This window comes from Doryrhamphus excisus, chromosome 21 (assembly GCF_030265055.1).
Source record: "Doryrhamphus excisus isolate RoL2022-K1 chromosome 21, RoL_Dexc_1.0, whole genome shotgun sequence".
NCBI lineage: Eukaryota > Metazoa > Chordata > Actinopteri > Syngnathiformes > Syngnathidae > Doryrhamphus > Doryrhamphus excisus.
The window spans coordinates 2,289,668-2,311,397 of record NC_080486.1 but is presented as its reverse complement, the minus strand read 5'-3'; the positions used below and the strand labels follow the sequence as shown (position 1 = coordinate 2,311,397).

The 21,730-nt window shown below is 42.1% G+C and overlaps 1 protein-coding gene across 2 annotated transcripts; it reads right to left on the bottom strand.

The window, feature by feature from the left end:
• Positions 1–283: 283 nt before the first annotated feature.
• LOC131108792 (uncharacterized) lies at positions 284–21,155 on the bottom strand. 2 transcript variants are annotated; one of them, XM_058060114.1, is made up of 5 exons: positions 20,974–21,155; positions 17,741–20,332; positions 16,578–16,703; positions 4,950–5,071; positions 284–540 (listed from the first exon to the last, which is right to left on the bottom strand). In XM_058060114.1, the coding sequence occupies exons 1-2, from the start codon at positions 21,028–21,030 to the stop codon at positions 19,643–19,645; spliced, it is 747 nt and encodes a 248-aa protein (XP_057916097.1). In that variant the 5' UTR covers positions 21,031–21,155; the 3' UTR covers positions 284–540; positions 4,950–5,071; positions 16,578–16,703; positions 17,741–19,642. The 2 variants fall into 2 exon arrangements, with proteins under 2 accessions (XP_057916097.1, XP_057916098.1); XM_058060115.1 differs by lacking the exon at positions 4,950–5,071.
• Between the last annotated feature and the right edge of the window lie 575 nt (positions 21,156–21,730).

Below are 21,730 nucleotides of genomic sequence, written 5' to 3'. Positions count from 1 at the left end.
GGAAATAACGTAGCTTCCATGATGACACATATGACATACGGATCCATGGCAGGAATAGACGCCAAATGTTGCAATATGGCGTTCCATTCAATAATTCATCTCCCAGGCGGCGGCTGACATATTGCCTTCCTCGCACTTGTACCGCCAACGCCGCTTGCCATGTTTGGATTTTTTTTGTTTTGTTTATTCCGTGCTTGATTAAAAAAAAAAATGGGTGTGAAATGAACGGTCACGTGCCACAAACTGGACCACCCAAGTGAACATTCGAGCCAATGGATTTGCAGTAGAAAGGAAGGAAGTTCTGGAGGGACGCCGCTTTTCACGGTTGTTTTATTAAATGTCATTCGAGTTACGTTGCCAAACGCACCAGTAGGCGACTGGGGTGAACACCAACCTCCATGCTGATTTTTTTCAGAATCATTCTTACACTCCGCCTTCTTTGTCAACTTCATGGCCATCAGGCATGTTGGCGTTATCTCCTCACTGCAGGATCTGCCAGGAATGCTGGGCTAGCGCGGCTGCAGAGGGAAAGGGAATGTACTGACGAGGGGAGAAAATGAGGGAGAGGATGGAGGGGGGGGAAGGGTGGAGGAGAGCGGAGAGATGATTAATGATGACTGTAGAGAAGATGGCCAAGGTGGTTAGTGGAATTAACGGAGGCTTAGCCAGCAGTGGGCCGCAGGGAGTAGAAGGCTTTTCACCGCCCCGTACTAACTCATTTTTAACTCGGTGTTGTGTGTGTGTGTGCGTGTGTCCATTTTTTAAAGCTTTCTTTTCATCAGTGCTTATTTTTTTTAAGTATTTGACTAATACTAGTAATAAATATATGTATATATGCTAAAATAACATTATGCCACATTGACTTATCTTGTGTCCACCATCTTCATCACCTGGTTCAAATAGAATTGGGTGTCCGGGCATGTGAGTCTGCCCCTCGTCAACTGTCAATCACCCCTGCCCGCGCATATGAAACATTTTCACATGAATAGTCAGACATTTTCTGTAAAAACCGTCAGTTTGCGTTGCATTGATGTGTCTCCTTGAATGCTAGTTTTATTAAATTGTACCCGTCATTATTGTCAAGGAGCTGTCAGCGGCAGACTTTCATTAAAATCCTGTTTTTACAAGAAAAGTACATAAAACGGTAATAATAAAATACAAAATAAAATGCTGTTGGGCTACTTCAAAACAAAAATCAAAAGGTAAGTTGGAATAGTACAAAAAAAATATCATTTTCTAAATGTTATATTTCTTCCCTACCTCTGGGAAAAAGTACAAGTCGTTAATAAAATCGTTATAGTCGTTATAAAATTTTTAAAGCATTCAATACAATTCTAACGCGGTTAATTGGTTCCAGAATTTCTACCATTTTTTTAAATTTATATATGGAATATTTTTTGTAGTTACAGCCGAGAAAACCTGGTTACAACCATCTAATTATGTTGATTATTAGAGCCCTCTAGACCTGAACTAGCACCCCTAGAGTCACCTTTATTAGCCTATATAGTAGATGTAAGAGAAAATAAGGAAACATATTTATAAATATTCATTCATGTTCTACCGCTTATCCTAACAAGGGTCGCATGGGGTGCTGGAGCCTACCCCAGCTGTCTTAGGGGTGAGAGGCGGGCCAGCCAATCACAGGGCACATATAGACAAACAACCATTCACACTCACATTGAGAGATGATGACCTCGGCGACAAGTTTCCGCTACATCATCAAATCAATTGGATGAATCTCCGAATTGGAATGGACAAACTATCGATGAGGACAGAGACCTTGGTCACCCCCCCCCCCCAGGTTAGAAAATCAATGGCTTTAATTTTGCTAGGAGACACAAATTTACACTAATCCAATCCATCTGCTCAGCACTCAAGCAGAACTTATGAGACGTGTGCAAAAGAAGAAGAGCCTAAGAAGGGCAGACTCGCATGCCCAGACACCCAAAGTTATTTCAATCAGGTGATAAGCGAATTAAACGGAATACTGGACATTTATTTTGTTGTATTTCATTCAAAATGGTTTGTTCTATTAACGGCAGCCAATCGTGACCCCCCCGGGCTCCCCCCAAGTACAATGAGTTTCGGTTCCGGATTAACGTGGGCGGTCGATGTGTGATAAACAGGTCAATGGCCCCCGCTAAAAGGGCGTCTAATTCAAGCGACACTAGCTTATGGAGCAGAATAGCCTCTCTGCTGCCCAATTCATTGGCGGGAACACGTTGGAAGTGTTGCACGCCGTCAGCTGCCAGGCTACGGCGAGTGTTGGCGGTGGCGGATGTTGGCGAGAGAGAAAATATGCTCTTCTGGTGGTCGGTGTTGTTTGCTAACGCGTCCGTGTTCCCTTCACGTGCTCCCGTAAGAGCGTGGAAATTTGTATCGTTTTCAGACAGGAAACGAGGAGTCGCCGTACGCTGCGTCTTTAGGAGGAAGCACTGCAGAGAGAATGTTTGCTCCAGAAGGAGTCGGGTGGATTTTGGGCTGGAATATGTTGATTCCATTCTCCAGACTCTTGGGCTGTAATCAGCTTGCATAAATCTCTTTGATGATAGCCACTGGAACATCTGCTGGGGCAATGAAACAAATTCGGGGAGGCAATAAAATGTCTGGGCCAACATATGCTAATGGCCCCGCGAGCTGCTCGGCGGGGAGGGGGGAAAAAGTTGGGCCCCCGAATAATTGGGAGTGTGTGACGACGTCTTTTGTTAATTTAGAGGATGGAGTTGTTTTCTAAACGCTCTCGAGGATTCTAACTCTTTGTCAAATCAGCTCTGGGACGTCTAAGGCTGCTTCACGCACCAATTAAATCATTTAATTTTTTTATTCAATATTTCAATTAAAACTGAAAGAAATTAGATTTTTTTTATTTTTTATATATATTTTTATATTATATTATTACGTATTACATTTATATTATATATTGCTATTATTACTATAATAGTAATACTAATTAGTATTAGTACTATTATTATATATTACATATACATAGACGTCCCATATACACATATATATATATTGCTATTATTGCTATAATAGTAATTAGTATTAGTACTATTATTAGTACTATGATTATATATATATATTGCTATTATTACTATTATAATAGTAATTTATATATATATATACAATTTTATTTTTTTGTATATTATATATTACATATATATGAACATTTATTTTTTAAAAATTTTTGTATATTATATATTACATATATATGAAAATTTATTTTTTTTATTTTTAGTATATTTTTTACAGTATATATATAGATATATATATAACTAAAAGAAAATTTAAAATTATATATTACATATATAATATATATATTGTATATATATAATATTTGTAGTTTTACATTTACTTTGAAACAATTTTATTTTACTAATAAATGTTATTATACTATATTAAAATACAATTAGTGAGTTAAAATCACTTGCAAAAAATGACTTTAAAATTGTATTCATGTATTTTTTTTTTAATTGAATAACAATATATAATCTCTTTCTCTTCAGTTCATTTAACGCAAATACATTGGGGGGGGGGGGGGGGGGGTGATGACAATCAATCATGGCGTCGGCAACCTTACTTCCTGTATTTCCATGGGTGATGTGTACGTATACACACACACACACACACACACACGTGTGTATGAATATGGAGGCAACAAGTGTCAGGAGCCGTTTGCGAGAAGAGAAGCCCACATGCCATGACGACTTATTCTAGATAATGAATGCTGGGAAGGTTCTCTGTGTCCCCCCCCCCCTCCCAGTGCCGTATTGATGTCTACACTACTTGGTGGCTGGTGGACATTCAAAGCTTGTGTTGCCAAGGTAACACTCTTGTATCGATGTCCCGCGTTCCCAATCCCATTCTCCACTGGCTGCTGGCTAAATTGCATTTTTCAGATGCATTAACGTTGCCGGCTGTTATTTGGCCAATCGTGTCGCTCAGTCTTCTTACCGCGTTCGGATTGGCCTTGGGGTGTTACCTCCGCCAAGGAAGGGATCAACTGGAAATAAATGTCCATCTATTTATTATTTAGGCTCGGATGGTAGAGTCGTTGTCTCTTAGCCTGAGGGTTGCTGGTTCAATCCACGTTTTTTGGTTCAACATATTTTCGAATGATTTATGTTTGGACGTGGTGTCGGATCTTTCAGGACTTTTTTTTTTTTCAAAAGCCCCATGTTCTCGTCCTCTCTAAACCTCATGATTGCTGGTTCCATCCTCAGTCGCCGAATCAACAACACATTTATAGGATATTTCCACATTTCTGTTCAGCTGTTTTTATAAATATTTTTCATGTAAGATTACACTTTTTTTTCTTAAAATATTTTAAGTTTCACAATATTATAATCCACCCCAACCAAAATAAAGAAAAAAAAGTTTCTTCCTCATATTTGTACAACTTTTCCCCAATAATGTTTCTACTTTACTTCTTTGTGACTTTACTCTTATATTTTATCTTTATTCATTTAAAATGACTGCAGTCTTTTTTTCATATTTCCTTGTTTGATCGTATTTTTCAAATGTGCCAAAGGCCAGTAAAACAGCTGGGTGCCAGCTAAGCTAATGCTAATTATTATTTATGACTGGAACAAATGAACTCACTTGACATCATTATTTCCTACGCGTTTTAAAACGAAACTATGCTTTATATTTACAACAACAGCATCATCATCAGAGCAGCTCCAAACAACTGGGTCAATGCCTCTCAGTCTTACTTGTGTCTAATTAAATCCAATATTTTGTGCCTTTGAGGTAACGGAGCAGTTACAGTTGGAAACAATGGCGGCATACACTTTCCCGGTTTCTCGGAGAAAGATGCGTTTCCGACTGAGGAAGTTGTTCCCTGTTCAGCAATGTGTCCCACTGAGTTAGCAGGCTGTAGCCGTGTGATAATTGATCCATTTTGTGAGTGTTATAAAATAGAAAATGCAGAGGGAAAAGATACATACGGCTTCAGGGAATATCCACAACACCCCCGTGCAGGAATAAACACCGCAAGCCACATGGGATGCTGTCATGCTGCCGAGGAACGACGTGGACGTCCGGGTTGTTTGAAGGGGATATTTGACACCTAAATAATGCAAAAGCAAAGAAGTAGTGATAGTAACATTAGTATCTTAGTCATCAAAACACAGTAATACAATGATAGTCGCAGGTTCTGTACTGTAAACCAAAACTTCAAGCACTTGGAATGCAATTTCATGTCAATTTATCCAGATGAAGCCGTTTCAGTAGAAATGGGCTGGTTTAAAAAAAAAAAAATGTCAACGTTGCCCCCCCCCCCCATCCAAATCCGATTAATCGGTTCCAGACACCCCAAAATATTAAAAATACATTCCATAGATACCCGGATGGAGCAATTGCAGTAGAAATTGCGTGTGAACGCTGAAGCCAAATGGAGAAGAATGACTGTTGAATGCTGATCACCGACTGAGGATCGAACCAGCCATCCCATCATGCACAGAATGATTTTACATGTAATTGTACATTCATTTTGAAATGGGAAAAAAATGTCAAAATATGGAATTATGGAAAAAAAACATGGGACTACTGTATGAGAAGAGGACTAAGGATCGAACCAGCAATCATTAGCTTGGGAAATGTACAGAATATTACAGTAACGGACTAGAAATATTGTCGTCAATGTTGGAATGGTTTGAAGCAGTTGAGCAAAGAGGGTGGAGTTAAACAAAAATGGCGGCTGGTAGGATGGTTGAAATGTATACATACTGTATGAGAAGAGGACTAAGGATCGAACCAGCAATCATTAGCTTGGGAAATGTACAGAATATTACAGTAACGGACTAGAAATATTGTCCTCAATGTTGGAATGATTTGAAGCAGTTGAGCAAAGGGGTGGAGTTAGACAAAAATGGCGGCTAGTAGGATGGTTAAAATGTATATATACTATATGAGAAGAGGACTAAGGATCGAACCAGCAATCATTAGCTTCGGAAATGGACAGAATATTACAGTAATGGACTATAAATGATGTCCTCAATGTTGGAATGGTTTGAAGCAGTTGAGCAAAAGGGGTGGAGTTAAGACAAAAATGGCGGCGGAGATGGTTGTATGAGGACTAAGGATTGACCCAGCAATCATTGGCTTGGAAAAAGGGCAGAATGTTATGGTCATGAAAATTATTTTTTAAGTTAAGGTTATTGAAAACCTCAACACATTAATACATTGAAGGTTAACATCAGGGTGGAGAATCGAACCAGCAACCTCCTTCCCATAAGGTGACGTGCGCCGCGGCATCAGACTGCGTATGTGGGGCTGTTCCTCGGCATGCACGAGTCTCAAGGCCGCATCATTAGAGTAAGAGGGCTGTAATTAGCGAGTCCATGCATATTAAACAGCACCCCCCCGCCCCCCCACAGAAGCTTTGAAAAGCAGCACTCTGCTGTCACTTGCAGCCAATAATCTGCCGCTAATGTCCAGAAGCTTCCATAAGGGTGATTAGCGACCAAAACCAAAAGTCAGGGATTCACTTGGGCCTTTATCTTTTTGATGGCGCCTTGCGGAATAGCTAGCTAGCTATACGAGGGGCAAGTGATCACACCATTAAAAAAAAAAAAAGTGCTTTGATAGTTGACATTAAAGCATCTTTGACCAAAAACAGCAGATATGACGCAGCCTGTACATTTACATTACAGGCTGCTAAGAGTGGTGTTTCAGGACCATGGAGAGAGTCCCCTGTGGTACATTTACAGGCAACTGAGAGTGGTGTTTCAGGACCATGGACAGAGCCACCTGTGTTACATTAGCTGTGTCTCCATTTCCATTCATTTCTATGTTATCACTTTTATTCAGTCTTATTTTCCTCATTTTTATCTCTTAAGCTATAAAGTCATTATTTTAACCCCCCCCCCTCCCTCCACACACACACAAGAAGTGAGGAAAATAAAATATAGCAAGTGTGAATGATGGACAAGTATAAAGGGGTTTGATTAAGTAACATCTGATTCTTCCTACTCCTTCTCAAACATGTAGACATGCCTTAAACAAGTGGTCAGCATGCTCTTAGGTGTCTGGGCATGTGAGTCTGTGCTCCATTATCTCAGGGCATCGCCCCTCCCCCCTTGCATATGTTTCCTATATGAATCTATACGAGCTATTATACAATAAGAGGAAGCTTTTAGTTCGACGCAGAGCAGTTTAACACTAATACAACTTCAATAATTATCTTGTCATTCGTGACTGGGGGGGGGGGGGGGGGTGCGAATGGGGCGAAGGGTGGGAGGGGGGTAAATAAAGCAGAAAATGAGGATCTTGACCTTTCTTTTACAGATATTCATGTCAGACTGTTGACGAGTCCAACCCTTATTTATTGCTTCTCCAAGCGTGTGCGCTGAGTGGAAGTCATAATCAAAGCAAAGTTATTGGGGGCAAAAGATCTCGGGTGTGTGGGGGCGGGGGCTATGGCCGAGTTGGGATTTATGAACGCATGCACTGGCACACTTAACTGATGCCCACACACACACACACACACACAAATGCACTCTAAGCAGTAGCAAATAACCCCTGGAACATGCCAGTCATGTTATTGAAAGGCAGGATTATTTCAAAATAAAAGACATTAGAAGAGGGTTTACTGGTATGACAGGGCGTGTCCACTTTAAGCTCTCTGTTCTAATCCATAAAACACAGCCTGGGCGTGCTTCCATGCTTGGAATTTATGAATGAGTTGATGGCGGAATAATAGCTAAGCGATGCTAGCTACCACGGTGATCCCTATCCCCTTTGTGCTTTGAATCATGCAGCTTCATTGCAGTTTTTTTTTCAAAAATATATTAAAAAATCACATTTTATCAGCATTTCAAAAGTGCAAAAGGTTTGCCCAAGACCCCTGTGGCGCCACTATGGCTGCTCGGGGGGCGTGCCTGAATACAGAACACCTCCCTGGCTCCTCCCACTGTATACTTCGGTATTTAGTTAGGAGAAATCAGGTACAGATGGTCCAATAATTTGTTCAGATGAGGTAAAAATGGTATGATAAAGTCATATAAAGGGGACTATAGGGGTGTTATTTCATGTCTGTAGGGCTCTCAAGTTAAAAACCTGTATTTAGAAGGTTGTAAACAGGTTATTATCATCTTATTTTAAAATTCACCAAATTCCAAATCAAGCATTTCCAGCATTTCCTTTCAAAAGGTAAACAAATCCAAAGCTCCAAAGCTGTCTGCTGAAAATAAACAATAAAGAAGTCCAAAAACGTATCCCTGAGTTTCTCCGATGGAATCATGGAAAGGCCAAGTGGGACAGAGACTTCCGAGAGAGCTGCAGTGGCGACACCGAGATAATAGTGATGAATGAAGCGGTCATTAAAGAAGTATTGGGCGGCTAAGAAATATGAGCTCACATTTTATTGCAATCTTTTTTTGTCTGTTATAATTTCATACCCCCCCACACACACCTGTCTGATATATCGGGGTCAATACGGTATTAAAAACACAACCCACAAAAAAACCCCACAAAGTGTGGTTTAAATCTTCCTGTGTGGTGCTCTCTAGCCCTGCTGATAAGACTTCTTTTGCTCCGCTGTGACCCCCCCTGATGTTATATCCGCCCCCGGGGGGGACATGGTCATTGAGCACACACACATACAAGTGTCACTCGCACACGCCGTACGCATGACCTTCGCTTTCGTCTGCCGATCACCTGGTCTCTTCCATGTGGGGAGTATGGGTGAGTGGGAGTTCTTTGAGGTGGTTTATTGTATCACCTTATGGTTTTACCTTGAACGATGGTGGGGGGCGGGGGGGGGTGGGGGGTGTCTTAGACCACATGGTCTCGTACCAACAGCAAAGTAGTCCTTGGTTCATTGTTCAAACTTACAGCATAGAAAACCACTTTACAACCTTTCTAGTTCTTTTTACCATTAGAGCCCTCCAGACATGAAATAACACCCCTATAGTCACTTTTACACTCATATTACCCAACTTGGTAGACCGTAAGTGAAAATAAGACTAGGTGGACTAGCATACTAGCATTGGGAGTGTTCCTTATAGTTGTTTGTCTTGAACTTCCTGTTCTGTACAGTACTTCCTGTGGTGGCTGGTAGCCTTTAAAAAGTGAATTATTGGGTCATACAAGTTAAGATTGTACGGTTTGCATGATATTATAGTCAATTACAGTATTTATGATCCTAGCTTAGCATCATTATTTTGCAGCAATTTGAGGAAGTAGCAATTACTGCTTGAGAATGCCATCTAAAGCTGTTGACTGTGTTAGGATTCTATTTCACTGTAGTCGTGGATAATAAGAGCGTATTTAACTCTTGACCTTGTTGTGAACCCCGCCTGCTATTTGGGGCGTCCCGTGGAAGGTCCAATTGCTTTCTCATCTTGCTCGCTTGGGAGATGAAATGTTTGCGCTTCTCAGCCAAAAAGTATTGAAGTATTGCCGCTGGTGACATTTCATCTCCCAAAATGGTCAAAGATGGGAAAACAGATTAAAAGAGGAGGCTGTTTGGACATTAAAAAAATAAATAAAAATAAATTACTATAGGAATTTACTTTCTTAAAGTGACCACAACACTAATATCAGCAATAATGGAAATTATATGCAAGTAATCAGCATGCAGATAGAACAGCAACTTAGCAAACACAAGCGATATAGCAAGGAGTGACTGACATCTGGCAATCAATACGCTTCTTCTCCGCTTATTCCCCCTCAAGGTTCCTTCTTATTCCTCCTTTTTCCTCTCCTGCAAGGCACAAAAGCTTTGAACGGCCATGATGGTTATTGGCTGATGGCGGCGCAAGGCTAAAAAGCAGGAGAAGATTCATGGTGACCTCTTTCAAGCCATCGTGTGGTGCATTAGTGGGAGCAGCGCGACCATTCCCACGTTATTTATCTTTTTCCACCCCCGGATAGTGATGGCCTTCCAGCACAAAGGAGCTACAGGAAGTAGAGCTAAAGACTATTGATGTGGTCACGGGGGTTTGCCGGCGTGAATGATAATCAGTGCGAGGTGAAGCAATGTCAGTTGTAGGCCAGATCGCTCCTCCCACCGGTTATCGGCGATAACCACCACCTTTACGACCCCAGGATATGCTTACTTGAAATTAGAATTAAAATAATCCACAAAGTCAAATCCCACACTCATAAGATTATGTAATTTACAAGGTTTTAATCCTAATTCGTATTCGGAATATCAGTCACCATCACCTGGAAATAATCCACCAAATGAAAAGAAGGACAACAGAGCCACCCAGGTTCCCTCCATGTCAGGACCGCATCCAAAATAGATGCCCCAATCACCTCCCTAAACATGGCAGCTCCACTTGGAGGTCCCCCAAGGTCCTCCAAGACCGCCCAGCTCCTCACCCATCATTCAAGGTGAGCCCAGACACCCACGACCTTGGGTACCGGCACCTGCTCGGGGTCGATTATATGCTTCATATACATTTTTGTTATGTAGAGCAGCATAATAAAAACATTCATTCATTCATTTTCACAAGGGTCGTGGGGGTGCTGGAGCCTATCCCAGTTGTCTTCGGGTGAGAGGCGGGGTACACCCTGGACTGGTGGCCAGCCAATCATAGGGCACAGCCTGCACGTCTGACTCATGGTGTCATCTTACAAACATAACATTCACCTTTACCATAACATTTACCTCATCACACAGCAACTTAACACCCAAAAGGTACCATTAATTTGTTAATTTTCTACCGCTTATCCTCACGAGGGTTGCGTGGGGGGTGCTGGAGCCTATCCCAGCTGTCTTCAGGCGAGAGGCGGGGTACACCCTGGACCGGTGGCCAGCCAATCACAGGGCACATATAGACAAACAACCATTCACACTCACATTCATACCTATGGACAATTTGGAGTCGCTAATTCACCTAGCAAGTTTTTTGGAATGTGGGAGGAAACCGGAGTACCCGGAGAAAACCCACGCATGCACGGGGAGAACATGCAAACTCCACACAGAGATGGCCGTGGGTGGAATTGAACCCTGGTCTCCTAGCTGTGAGGTCTGCATGCTAACCACTCATCCACCGTGCAGCCCTAGTTCACATTATGTCATTTATTTTATGTAGTGATGTATTAGGGGCGCGACAGTACTGGCAACCCAAAGTACTTGGGTCCGAGAAGTTGTACTACAAACAGGAAGAGTTGGCTTCTTCCTACTCCTTTTCTGAACCGAGCTGGTGTAACCATGAAGTACTACAGTACTTGTGTTAGAAGTACGTAAACCTTGCCAAGGAGGTGTCACAGTCGAACCCCACGGTTTCAGCCCGCCCACCTCGCCATCCGTCTATCTGGATCCAAATCCAAACAGTCTTTTGTCCAAGGTCGATTGGCGCTTTGAGGATCTCTTTAGTCGCTCTTGACTGAAGCCGGTCTTTGTCTCCGGTGTGCCAAATATGACAGGAGGGCAAATAAACCATCCCAGAATCCTTAGAGCGAGGCGGCGCCAGCAGACATTGTGCTTGGCTGGCCGCCTGCTTCCATGAGAAGATTCTTTCATTTGCGGCGGCTTTAGCCTCTCCGCGGGGGGGCGGAGTTGTGAGCCGAGTTTTTCTTGTCTTAACCGAGTCCTATTTGAATTAGAAATGTGTACTTTAGTCCCGTTTGGGATAAAGAACGATAAAGTACGCTTGTGGCGGTGGTGGCTTAGCGATGAACGTCCTTGACTCTACGACTCCATCACGGAGCTGTGATGATGTGAAGCCATTTTGTTGAACGAGAGGGCAGGAAGTAACAAAAGACTGATGCTTCGGTGCCGAGATTAGCAGCTTGGATTTGAATCGAGTCCATAAGCCCTGACTAAGGTACAGTAGTCCGCTGTAAAAAGTTCCGAGTATAGTTTGGAATATCTGACATGATGTCTTGGCACGGGCGGCACGGCGGTCGAGTGGTTAGCGCGCAGACCTCACAGCTAGGAGACCAGTCCAGGGCGTACCCCGCCTCTCGCCTGAAGACAGCTGGGATAGGCTCCAGCACCCCCCACCCCCCACGCGACCCTGTGAGGATAAGCGGTAGAAAATGAATGACTGAATAACATGAAGTAATAAATACAGTACAAAGTATAGTACAGAGCTGAAAGCATCATGCAGATATTTCCGGTTCACAGCCACCCAGTAACTTTGGCTAACTCCGACACCGTGACGCCCACATCCATCACGCACCAGCGAGTACAGCGATCAGGTTGCTGGAGCCCACAGCCTATGTTTAGTTCAATGTCAGGAGGACGAGCGAGTATAGAACGCCGTGTCAGCGTTATGGATAAGGTGCTGATAAACGCCGTGTTCCCTTTGTAGCTTTTATCATTGGCACGATAAAGACGCTGGAAAAAATGTCTATTTTTTTTGCAATAAGACATTTTTGATATAAGACCCAGAAGTACAACTGGTGTACCTAATGTTATGTCCTGTGAGTGTGTCACCTCTGCACTTGAAATAGTGGAAATTTTGCGTTGTATTTTAACGACAAAAAACGGAATTGATCTGTGGCGGTTGATTTGACATGCTGGCGTGCCAGATGACTGCTAATTGCTCCACCGCGCCAGGCCATCAGATATCACATGCAGATGACTCGGATCCGAGCACGCCGCTGACCAACATCACCTTTAATTTGCCGCTAAATCGCCTTAACAAAGTTAGCTAATACGTTTATGTTAAGTACGAGCTCCTCCTTCCTGTGGCGGTAACCTTCCACTTCCTGTCTAAACACCCCATTGCTCGGCTTAATGAGGGCAGGATACGCTCACTCTGGCAGGAACTGCTTCCTTCCAATCCTGGATTCCCAGATAGCGTCTGTTATTAAGCAAATGAGTTAGCGCTTCATGGTGCGCTTTTGGATATCAGATAGTCGGGACTTAAGGTTAATGAAGGGGCCGCTCAGTTGGAAACAGCAAAACCAGTACGGGCGCCCCTTTGACCCCCCATCTCTTTCCGGATCGGGGTCTTGACTTGTACATGCGGGGGCACGGGGGAACCACCTCGGGGTTTAAACCTCAAACTGTTTTTTTTTTCCGAGGATCCAACAAGCTGGTTAGCGTATGATAACGCTGGAGTAACTTTCAACCAAATTTCAAAACCGTTGTTGGAGAACCGAAGATACCGAATGGCGTCAACATGGAGGTCGCCATTTTTCCCGTCATTACTGTTAAGTGCAAAAAAAAAGAACCATGATGCTGGACTCTATAGTGAAGGTGTTGGAGTCCCAGATGGACTCCCTTTTGTACTGTTAGACCAGGGGTCAGCAACCCATGGCTCCAGAAACACATGTGTTTAACACCCGAACTTGTTGGGGCCCGAGTAAACATGTTTGTCAAGAAATGTAAACAGACTTTACATTTAATTTATACAGATATATATATATATACATATATATATATGTAAATTTATCTTATATATTAGCAAGATCAGATACTAGCAAGAGTACTCGATAAACTCCGCTTTTGATCCTCTGAACTACTTTGATACCCCAAAATTCCCTCTAAATCTGGCAGTCAATCAAAAGCTCTGCTTCTTCCTGCTCTTTCAGTGCTAGCCTACGCAGCTCTCTTTGGCCCCATGGAGGGTTGTTTAGCAGTCAATGATAGCTCCTCTACTGGATTTCATTCAACGGATGTTCCTAATAAAAAGTCCTGTAGCATATTTGACAGTAATTTCACTTTCCACGCGGCGGCTAAATGACGTTAATTACGGCTTGTAACGAGCGCCAGGGGTTGACAGAGAATGGCACGGCTCCTTTCATTCTGTCAAATGTAATCACAATTACAGGATTTTTTTTTTTTTTTTTTTAGTCCCGTCCCCGATTAAAAGGCACCTTATTTCATTTCCTGTCAGGTGACTTGATAGACACGAGGACGCCCGCAGCGCCCTCGGAGGCTGTCACGGCTGTCCATGGCACGAGTTTGACACCTGTGGACTCAAACCCGTCATGTGGAACATGACAGTGAGTCATGCAATGCAAACAATATGTTTGTCAGTCTATTATGTCTTTTTATCTGTTTGGTTTCCATTTCCTCTGTCTACTATATTGGCTAATAGGCGTGGAGAGGTGAATATAGGGGTGCTATTTGACCACTGGGGCTCTATGTCTTATTTCCTGTTTAGTTTCCATTTCCTCTTTCTACTATATTGGCTAATGGGAGTGGAAAGGTGAATATAGGGGTGCTATTTCACCACTGAGGGCTCTATCTTTTATTGTCTGTTGAGTTTCCATTTCCTCTGTCCACTATATTGGCTAATATGAGTATAAAGGTGACTATAGGGGTGCTATTTCACCACTGGGGGCTCTATGTCTTATTTCCTGTTTAGTTTCCATTTCCTCTTTCTACTATATTGGCTAATAGGAGTGGAAAGGTGAATATAGGGGTGCTATTTCACCACTGAGGGCTCTATCTTTTATTGTCTGTTGAGTTTCCATTTCCTCTGTCCACTATATTGGCTAATAGGAGTATAAAGGTGACTATAGGGGTGCTATTTCACAACTGGGAGCTCTATGTCTTATTTTCTGTGTACTTTCCATGTAATCTGTCTACTATATTGGCTAATATGAGTGTAAAGGTGAATATAGGGGTGCTATTTCACCATTGAGGGCTCTAAATTTTATTGTCTGTTGAGTTTCCATTTCCTCTGTCCACTATATTGGCTAATAGGAGTGTAAAGGTGAATGTAGGGGTGCTATTTCGCCACTTGGGGCTCTATGTCTTATGTCGTGTTTAAAAACCTATTCAATCTATTCACAAGCTGATTAAACCTTCTGTTATTCTCCTTCACTCTGTGGGAAGTCTCCACTTGGAATATTTTTCCATTCCCACTCCAGCCGACGTCTGAGCCGCTTCCCGCCCCTCAACACTCGTGCCGACGTTGGGGATCTTCCAGCGCACACAGAAGGATGAAAAGGAGCAGCTCTCGTGCGCCATTACTATCAAATGTTTCTAGAAATGATGAAGCACCGCCTCCAGTGGCCGGCTCAACTTTTGATGCGGCTCATTAAGCATTCATGATGCCAACGGAGGTCCACCTCCAGGGGGACAACGTCATGTAGCAAATTAGTCGGAAGCTACTTGACGCTGGCTGAAAGGGGTTTGGGAAAGTCAAGCGTCATCGCAAATAAAAGTGTCAGCGCAAATACGACCCGTGCACCCGCATCGTAAAACGGCAATCAATAAAAAGCACCGCAGGTAAAACTTTAGTGACGCTAATAAAAAAAAAGTATGGTACCCATCCATTTAAATATTTAAAAATCATGATAAAAATATATTTTATAATATTTACAACATCTATATAATATATAGAATATATTATAATATATATAATATTTATAATATTTTTCTACTTTGAGTAATTTTCTTAAAATGGTACCCATCCATTTAAATATTTAAAAATCATGATAAAAAAATATATTTTATAATATTTATACTATATTATACTGTCTACTATATTGGTTAATAGGAGTGTAAAGGTGAATATAGGGGTGCTATTTCACCACTGGGGGCTCTATCTTTTATTTTGTGTTTAGCTTCCATTTCCTCTGTCTACTATATTGGCTAATAGGAGTGTAAAGGTGACTATAGGGGTGCTATTTCACAACTGGGAGCTCTATGTCTTATTTTCTGTTTACTTTCGATTTCCTCTGTCTACTATATTGGCTAATAGAAGTGGAAATGTGACTATAGGGGTGCTATTTCACCACCCGGGGCTCTATGTCTTATTTTCTGTTTGGTTTCCATTTCCTCTGTCTACTATATTGGCTAATAGGAGTGTAAAGGTGACTATAGGGGTGCTATTTCACCACTGGGAGCTCTATGTCTTATTTTCTGTTTAGTTTCCATTTCCTCTGTCTACTATATTGGCTAATAGGAGTGCAAAGGAGAATATAGGGGTGCTATTTCACCACTGGGAGCTCTATGTCTTATTTTCTGTTTAGTTTCCATTTCCTCTGTCTACTATATTGGCTAATAGGAGTGTAAAGGTGAATATAGGGGTGCTATTTCACCACTGAGGCGCTCTTTATTTTATTGTCTGTTGAGTTTCCATTTCCTCTGTCCACTATATTGGCTAATAGGAGTGTAAAGGTGAATATAAGGGTGCTATTTCACCACTTGGGGCTCTAATAATGTTAAAAAAAACATATTTACTTCATGAGCAAGGCACGCTAGCAGAAAGAATAAAAGGTGTGCTGCATGCTTTGACTCGGGAAGAATTGAGTAGTCCAAATAAAGAAAAGAAAGCATCGCTTTAGTTGATGTTAAGATAAATGGCGGATAAAAGGCATCCTGCAGGTCATTTTTCCTCATTAACATTAACAATTGTGCCAGTTTTTGTGTGGCTTTGCCATTTTGGGCTGATTTAAGGAATAGAGATGACATTTGTAAATTGTTTTAAAAATAGATATGTCCTACAACAACAAAATAAATGGAAAACGCATCGGATCTCTTAAGCTAATTTGTTTAGAGTCAAGCTTAATACTTTGCTATGACCTTCATGACTCCCACTCACCTAGCACAATCAAGAGTTAGATATGACTCACACCAGATTACTACACAAACACAACTTAATTATACAATACATGAAAATGTGTATAAATACCATATATTACCACGTGCATACCTGTTTGAATTCCTGACCCCTGACCCCCAGCAGGAAGGAAGAGGGTTCACTCTGCGTTGGTTTCATAGTCCATAGTGAGCCCTCTTGTCAGTCATGCATTCTCTGTGTCGGTGGGTGGAGGCGGGGCTGGAAGCGTACACACAGAGTGCAGAGGAGTGCAACGTAGTAGAAATTAAATTAGTACATATTGTCATTGAATAACAAATGCAATAATTTTACAAGAATATAGTCAAAATATTACAAGGAAAATAAATATTTGCTCTCCTGCTTTGTCCTTATTAATAGAAAATATACTGAATATTATCTATATTTAATGCCCTATATTTACTTCTTTATAGTACACATAAAATACAAACACTATCTGGTGTTTATGTTATAGCCCTATATAAATTGTAGCATCTCAAAATAGTCGCAAGTCAGATTCCCAAGAAGTGGATAAGGTCAGTTGATGGCGCCTGTACTCGACGCTAAAGTGGTGTTAAAAAGGTCAGCGTCGCGACGCTGTTCCCGGTTCAACTCATTCATTTTGTGCAAAATCAAAAAGGGCCCCCACACGGCCGGCGTGCGAAAGCTGCTGATGAGTTGCTTGCATGGAACGTCAGGCATGATGACGAGGAGCCATCTAATAAGCATCGATTCCACGGAGAGCACGCGGTGGTGCTTTCTTTCTGTTATTGCTACAGGAGATCTTCCCGTGGCGGCGGCGGCGTCTCGATCCGTGCGAGCTTTCACATTAGGCTTAAATCATGCGTTTAATTGCGGTAGACATGATTGGAAACGATTCCAATAATGTGCTTCCAAGCAGGCAGCAAAGCAAAGCAGAGAGAAAATGATGAGTAGAAGAACAAGAAAGGGGGTGTGGGTGGGGTGGTGGTGGTGGTGGTGATGGGGGGGGGGTCTTTTCAGTGGGCCAGCCAAGCAGCAATTGCTGTGCACAGTTGAGCAGTGGAGATAAGCCACAAAGCAGATGCCTGCATATCAAGTGCTTCGCCTTCGTTGCCACATTTCCAATAGCTGACTCACAGCCCTGATTTGAGCCCACAGGAGACGTGTGTGTGTTTGTGACAGTGGACTCTGTGTGTGTGTGTGTGTGTGTGTGTGTGTGTGTGGGGTGAGACAAAGAAGGCATCGTCTTTGAAAAGGGGTCACAAAGTGGTTATTACCTGTGACGGGTAGAGTGCAGGCGGCATCGATCACGGACACGGTTTGAGGGATGCTGGGAGAAGACAAGGCCAAGCTCGGACCGCCAACTTTGGTGATCAGGTGGGGGGGGGGGGCCGATGCTCCTGGAACAGAAAGTGATGGCTGACACGGGGGGAAAAAAAACACGGGAAGTGAAGCGGCTTTTTGCAAATGCAAACACGTCCAAGGGGAAGCGGAGCATCGCTACACGAGTGCTGCTGATGTCGCTGGTGCTGAGTAAGCACATGCAAATGCCAGATGGATGTTGCGCGGTTATCGATCGGAGGACGCCACTCTAATCAATTCTTGGCCCAAGGAGTCATCGGAGGATTTGTGCACCATGTCCATCTTATTTGCCCTTAATCTTTCTATACTTGTTTTTTTATTATTATTTTTTTTTCCTGGATGGATATTTCCGTTTTTCGTTTTTTTTTTTTTTTTTAAACGTGTTTGCCTTTTCAAACTGTGGCCCTCCATCCCAAGGACACTTTTTAGTCATTAGTTTTATATTTCAAGACATTTCGGTGGCGTTGAAAAAAAAAAGCGGGTACAGAAAAAATTAACTAGCTAACATAATTAAAAATTTCCCATTGAAAAAAAAAAAAAAATATTTTTCATTCACAACTTCTAAACCTTCCTGCAATGTTAAGTAACACATGGAGACAAGTTGTGTGTCTCCATTATTTATCTTGGCTATAAAAATGGCTAAATTAACTCCAATAATGTGAATGAAGCTAAATTAATCTAAAATGTATATTATATTTTGCTATAATTAGTTGTAGCGCCACATCAGGATGCAGAAACATCAGCTGATGTCGTCAAAAAAAAGGTCTTAGGGGTTCAAACCTGAGCTCCCAAAGAGTTGCATGGTTCACTGACACAACAAAACACAAAAGTCCAGAGCGCCATAAACTCACCATTTAGATCACTTCCTGTAATCCCACACAGTCCCAGTCCCAGTGTTGTGCTTAAGCCTGCTGATTGCTAACGAGGACCAGCTGAGGCCTGAAGCAGTCTCAGGACCAGGTCAAGAGACCTGACAACTGTGTAAAACAGGAACTGGAAATACCAAAATAAGAGCACAATAAAAAGGAAATGGCGGCGAACAAAGGAAAAGCACAGCGAGGGTGTCAAACCTGCGTCACGCAGGTCCGAGACACTGCAGGTTTTCATTCCGAAAGCAGGTGATTTTAATGATCTTTAATGATCTTTAATGAACTTTAATGACCTTTAATTGGAGGGAGGTTTCGTCAATGAAATCACCTGCTGGTGGGGGAGAAAACCTGCGGTGTCTCGGCCGTCCATGGCACGAGTTTGACACCTGTGGACTCAAACCCGTCATGTGCAACATGACAGCTATGAAAGTATGAGTAAAGTAATAAATATATGTAAAAAAAGGTCCAAATAAAACATGGACGATATTCATTTATTGCTATTATTTTGAATAATAAGACATGGACGGGACGTTTTTGGTTTCCATTTTTTGATTAGAACGTGAAGCAGCAGTTTTTGTCAATTTTTCAAATCTTTTTTTGGGTTTCGTGATGAAAATGATGACAAAATTGAGAGTGGAGTAATTCATTTCACGCGGTGTGAACGATGTGTTCCACGCAGCAATAAATAGCAGCTAGCTTGATGTTGCACCGTGAGAAAATGGCTACAGTGGCTTGTCCGTCATGAGGTGTTGAAAGGGCTTTCTTAGTATTTGTTTTCCTTTTAATTGTAGTATTTTTTTTTTACTCTGTAAAGCACTTTGTGTTGCATGTCTTTGCAGGAAAAGTGCAATACAAATAAAGTTGATTTGATTTGAAGTCCAGCTCATAGGGAACAAGGCAGCGAGAGGGAGGTCTCGGTTCCTGGTCTTGGGCTGCATATGAATATGCTTATGATGCGGGACGATGGTTGAGATCCTCCTCCGCTCCTCGGACCACCTCAACAAAAGCCATCCCCGCATCTTGTGGTGCGTTCATGTCGTGGGACGTCTCGCCGTTCTCTGCCACTCGACAGCAGTTCTCATTCTGCAGTTTTGCGACGAGGCGGTTCTTTTCCCGGACGAGCCGCCGCACGCGCCGATGGAGACGTTCCATGGTAATTCTGAAGTAGGCGATGATGTCCAAACTGTGCCTCTGCATGCCCTCCATCTCCATTTGGAACTGGGCGGCCATGTCGTCCATGCGCCACTGCATGTTCTCCCGCTGGGTCTGAAACTGGTCGGCGGTCTCCTGCTCCCTGAAGGCCCACCACTGCTGCCACTCGGCGTTGACGGCTGCCACCAAGTCGTGGGAGTCGTCCTCCCAGGACTTTTTCAGCTGCTGGTACGCTTCCTTCCACGACTTGTTGACCAACGCCGTGACCATCTCGGCGTCGGCGAGAGCGTTGACGAGGAAGGTCACTTCTTCCTCTTTTTCTTTCAGCTTTTTCTCCATCTCTGGGACGCTCTCCCCGGCTGGGGCATCTGGCGCAGCTTTCGGGGGGGTGTCGTCGCCCCCGTTAGCCGGGGCCCCTTTAAGGCCGCTTAGTTGAGAAGCTTGACAAACCTCCGCTGGTTCCTGTTGCTGGTGACCTTGTTGAGTCTGGAAGGATAAAGGTCGCCATTTTTTTTATTTTCACACCATAAAATTGTTTATATTTAATATATTATATTTCAACATGAATAGTTTTTATTTTTATATATTTATTTTATATGCATATATTTATTTATTTATTGTTTATATATATTATTTACATAATATTAGAACATTTCTCAAGTATAATTGTCCCAGAATTTTTTTTCCTTTAGTTTTTCATCTTTATGCTACTAAAATAAATTTAACAATAATAAATAAAATATTCTAAAATAAAATTGACTTTTTTTCTTTTAAGAATATATATTTTTTCTTGAAATATATTGACTTTATTCTTATAAAAGTTCATTTCAGTTGTTGTGAGATGTTCATCTTATAATTATGACTTTATTCCCATAATATTTTGACTTTATTCTGGTAACATTATAACTTAACATAATTTTCCCTCCATTATAACAATTATATTTGTTGTTTTGTTTGCTTTTCTGTAACATTTTAACATTAATATTTCAACTTGTGCTACTAAAATGACAGGATTCCCCCCCCCCCCCCCCCCTAATATTATGAAGTATTTTCATTCTAACAAATTCAACTCAAAGACTATAAGTCCTCCATTACTCAGAATGATGAGTCAGCAAAAAAGAACTCACCAATAGCGCCGCATTCTCAGACTTCTCTTGGTTTGCTGGCCTTATTATTTCCTCCATCGCCGTTTAGCGTCCTTTATTGCTGCACAAAAGTCTGGCAAGTTGACGCACTTTTTCTAGCGAATGGTGATGGATGGCATGCTTCCCTGGGAAACCTCCTCCTCCTCCTCCTCCTCCTCCTCTTCTTCCTGGCAAGTCATGGAAATTTCAAGTAAAGCCGCCGATGGAAGACGCTGAAGTCATAAAGGCGCAAAGTCGCAGTCACAAAGGACGAAAGACAGAACAAGATGAAAGGGGGTGATGGCACGTTCCAAATATTTCTACGTCCCCGGCTGACACTTCGATGATTCAGCAAATCCGAACCAAGCGTTCTTACCTTTGCCAGGGTACAACAGTACTGTACCTCTGTATTTGTACTACAGTACTTCCTCTTGTACTGTCAATAAATGATTCCAGACCCGATTGTGGCTATCAGTTTCCGGACTTTTGTTGGATAGAGCATTGACAAACCTGTTTAAATCACTTTTTAACCTTATTAGAGCCCTCTAAACATGAAATAACACCCCTATATTTACATTTACACTTGCATTACACCCTATGTAGTAGACATAATAAATAAAAATTAGACATACGGTATTAATAAGACTCATGCTCATGTGTAAATATGCTATGGTGTTTTGGGAGCAGGCTAAAAATCCAGTACTACAATCCCTCGTTTATCACTGTGATTAATGTATTTCTGCAAAGTAGGATTCCTGAT

Bases quoted from the DNA above. Each gene is read 5' to 3' on its own strand.
- LOC131108792 (XM_058060114.1), bottom strand. From the start codon at position 21,030: ATGGAGGAAATAATAAGGCCAGCAAACCAAGAGAAGTCTGAGAATGCG. The intron at 20,333-20,973 runs GTGAGTTCTTTT...TTATCCTTCCAG, and splicing joins CTGAGAATGCGGCGCTATTG to ACTCAACAAGGTCACCAGCA.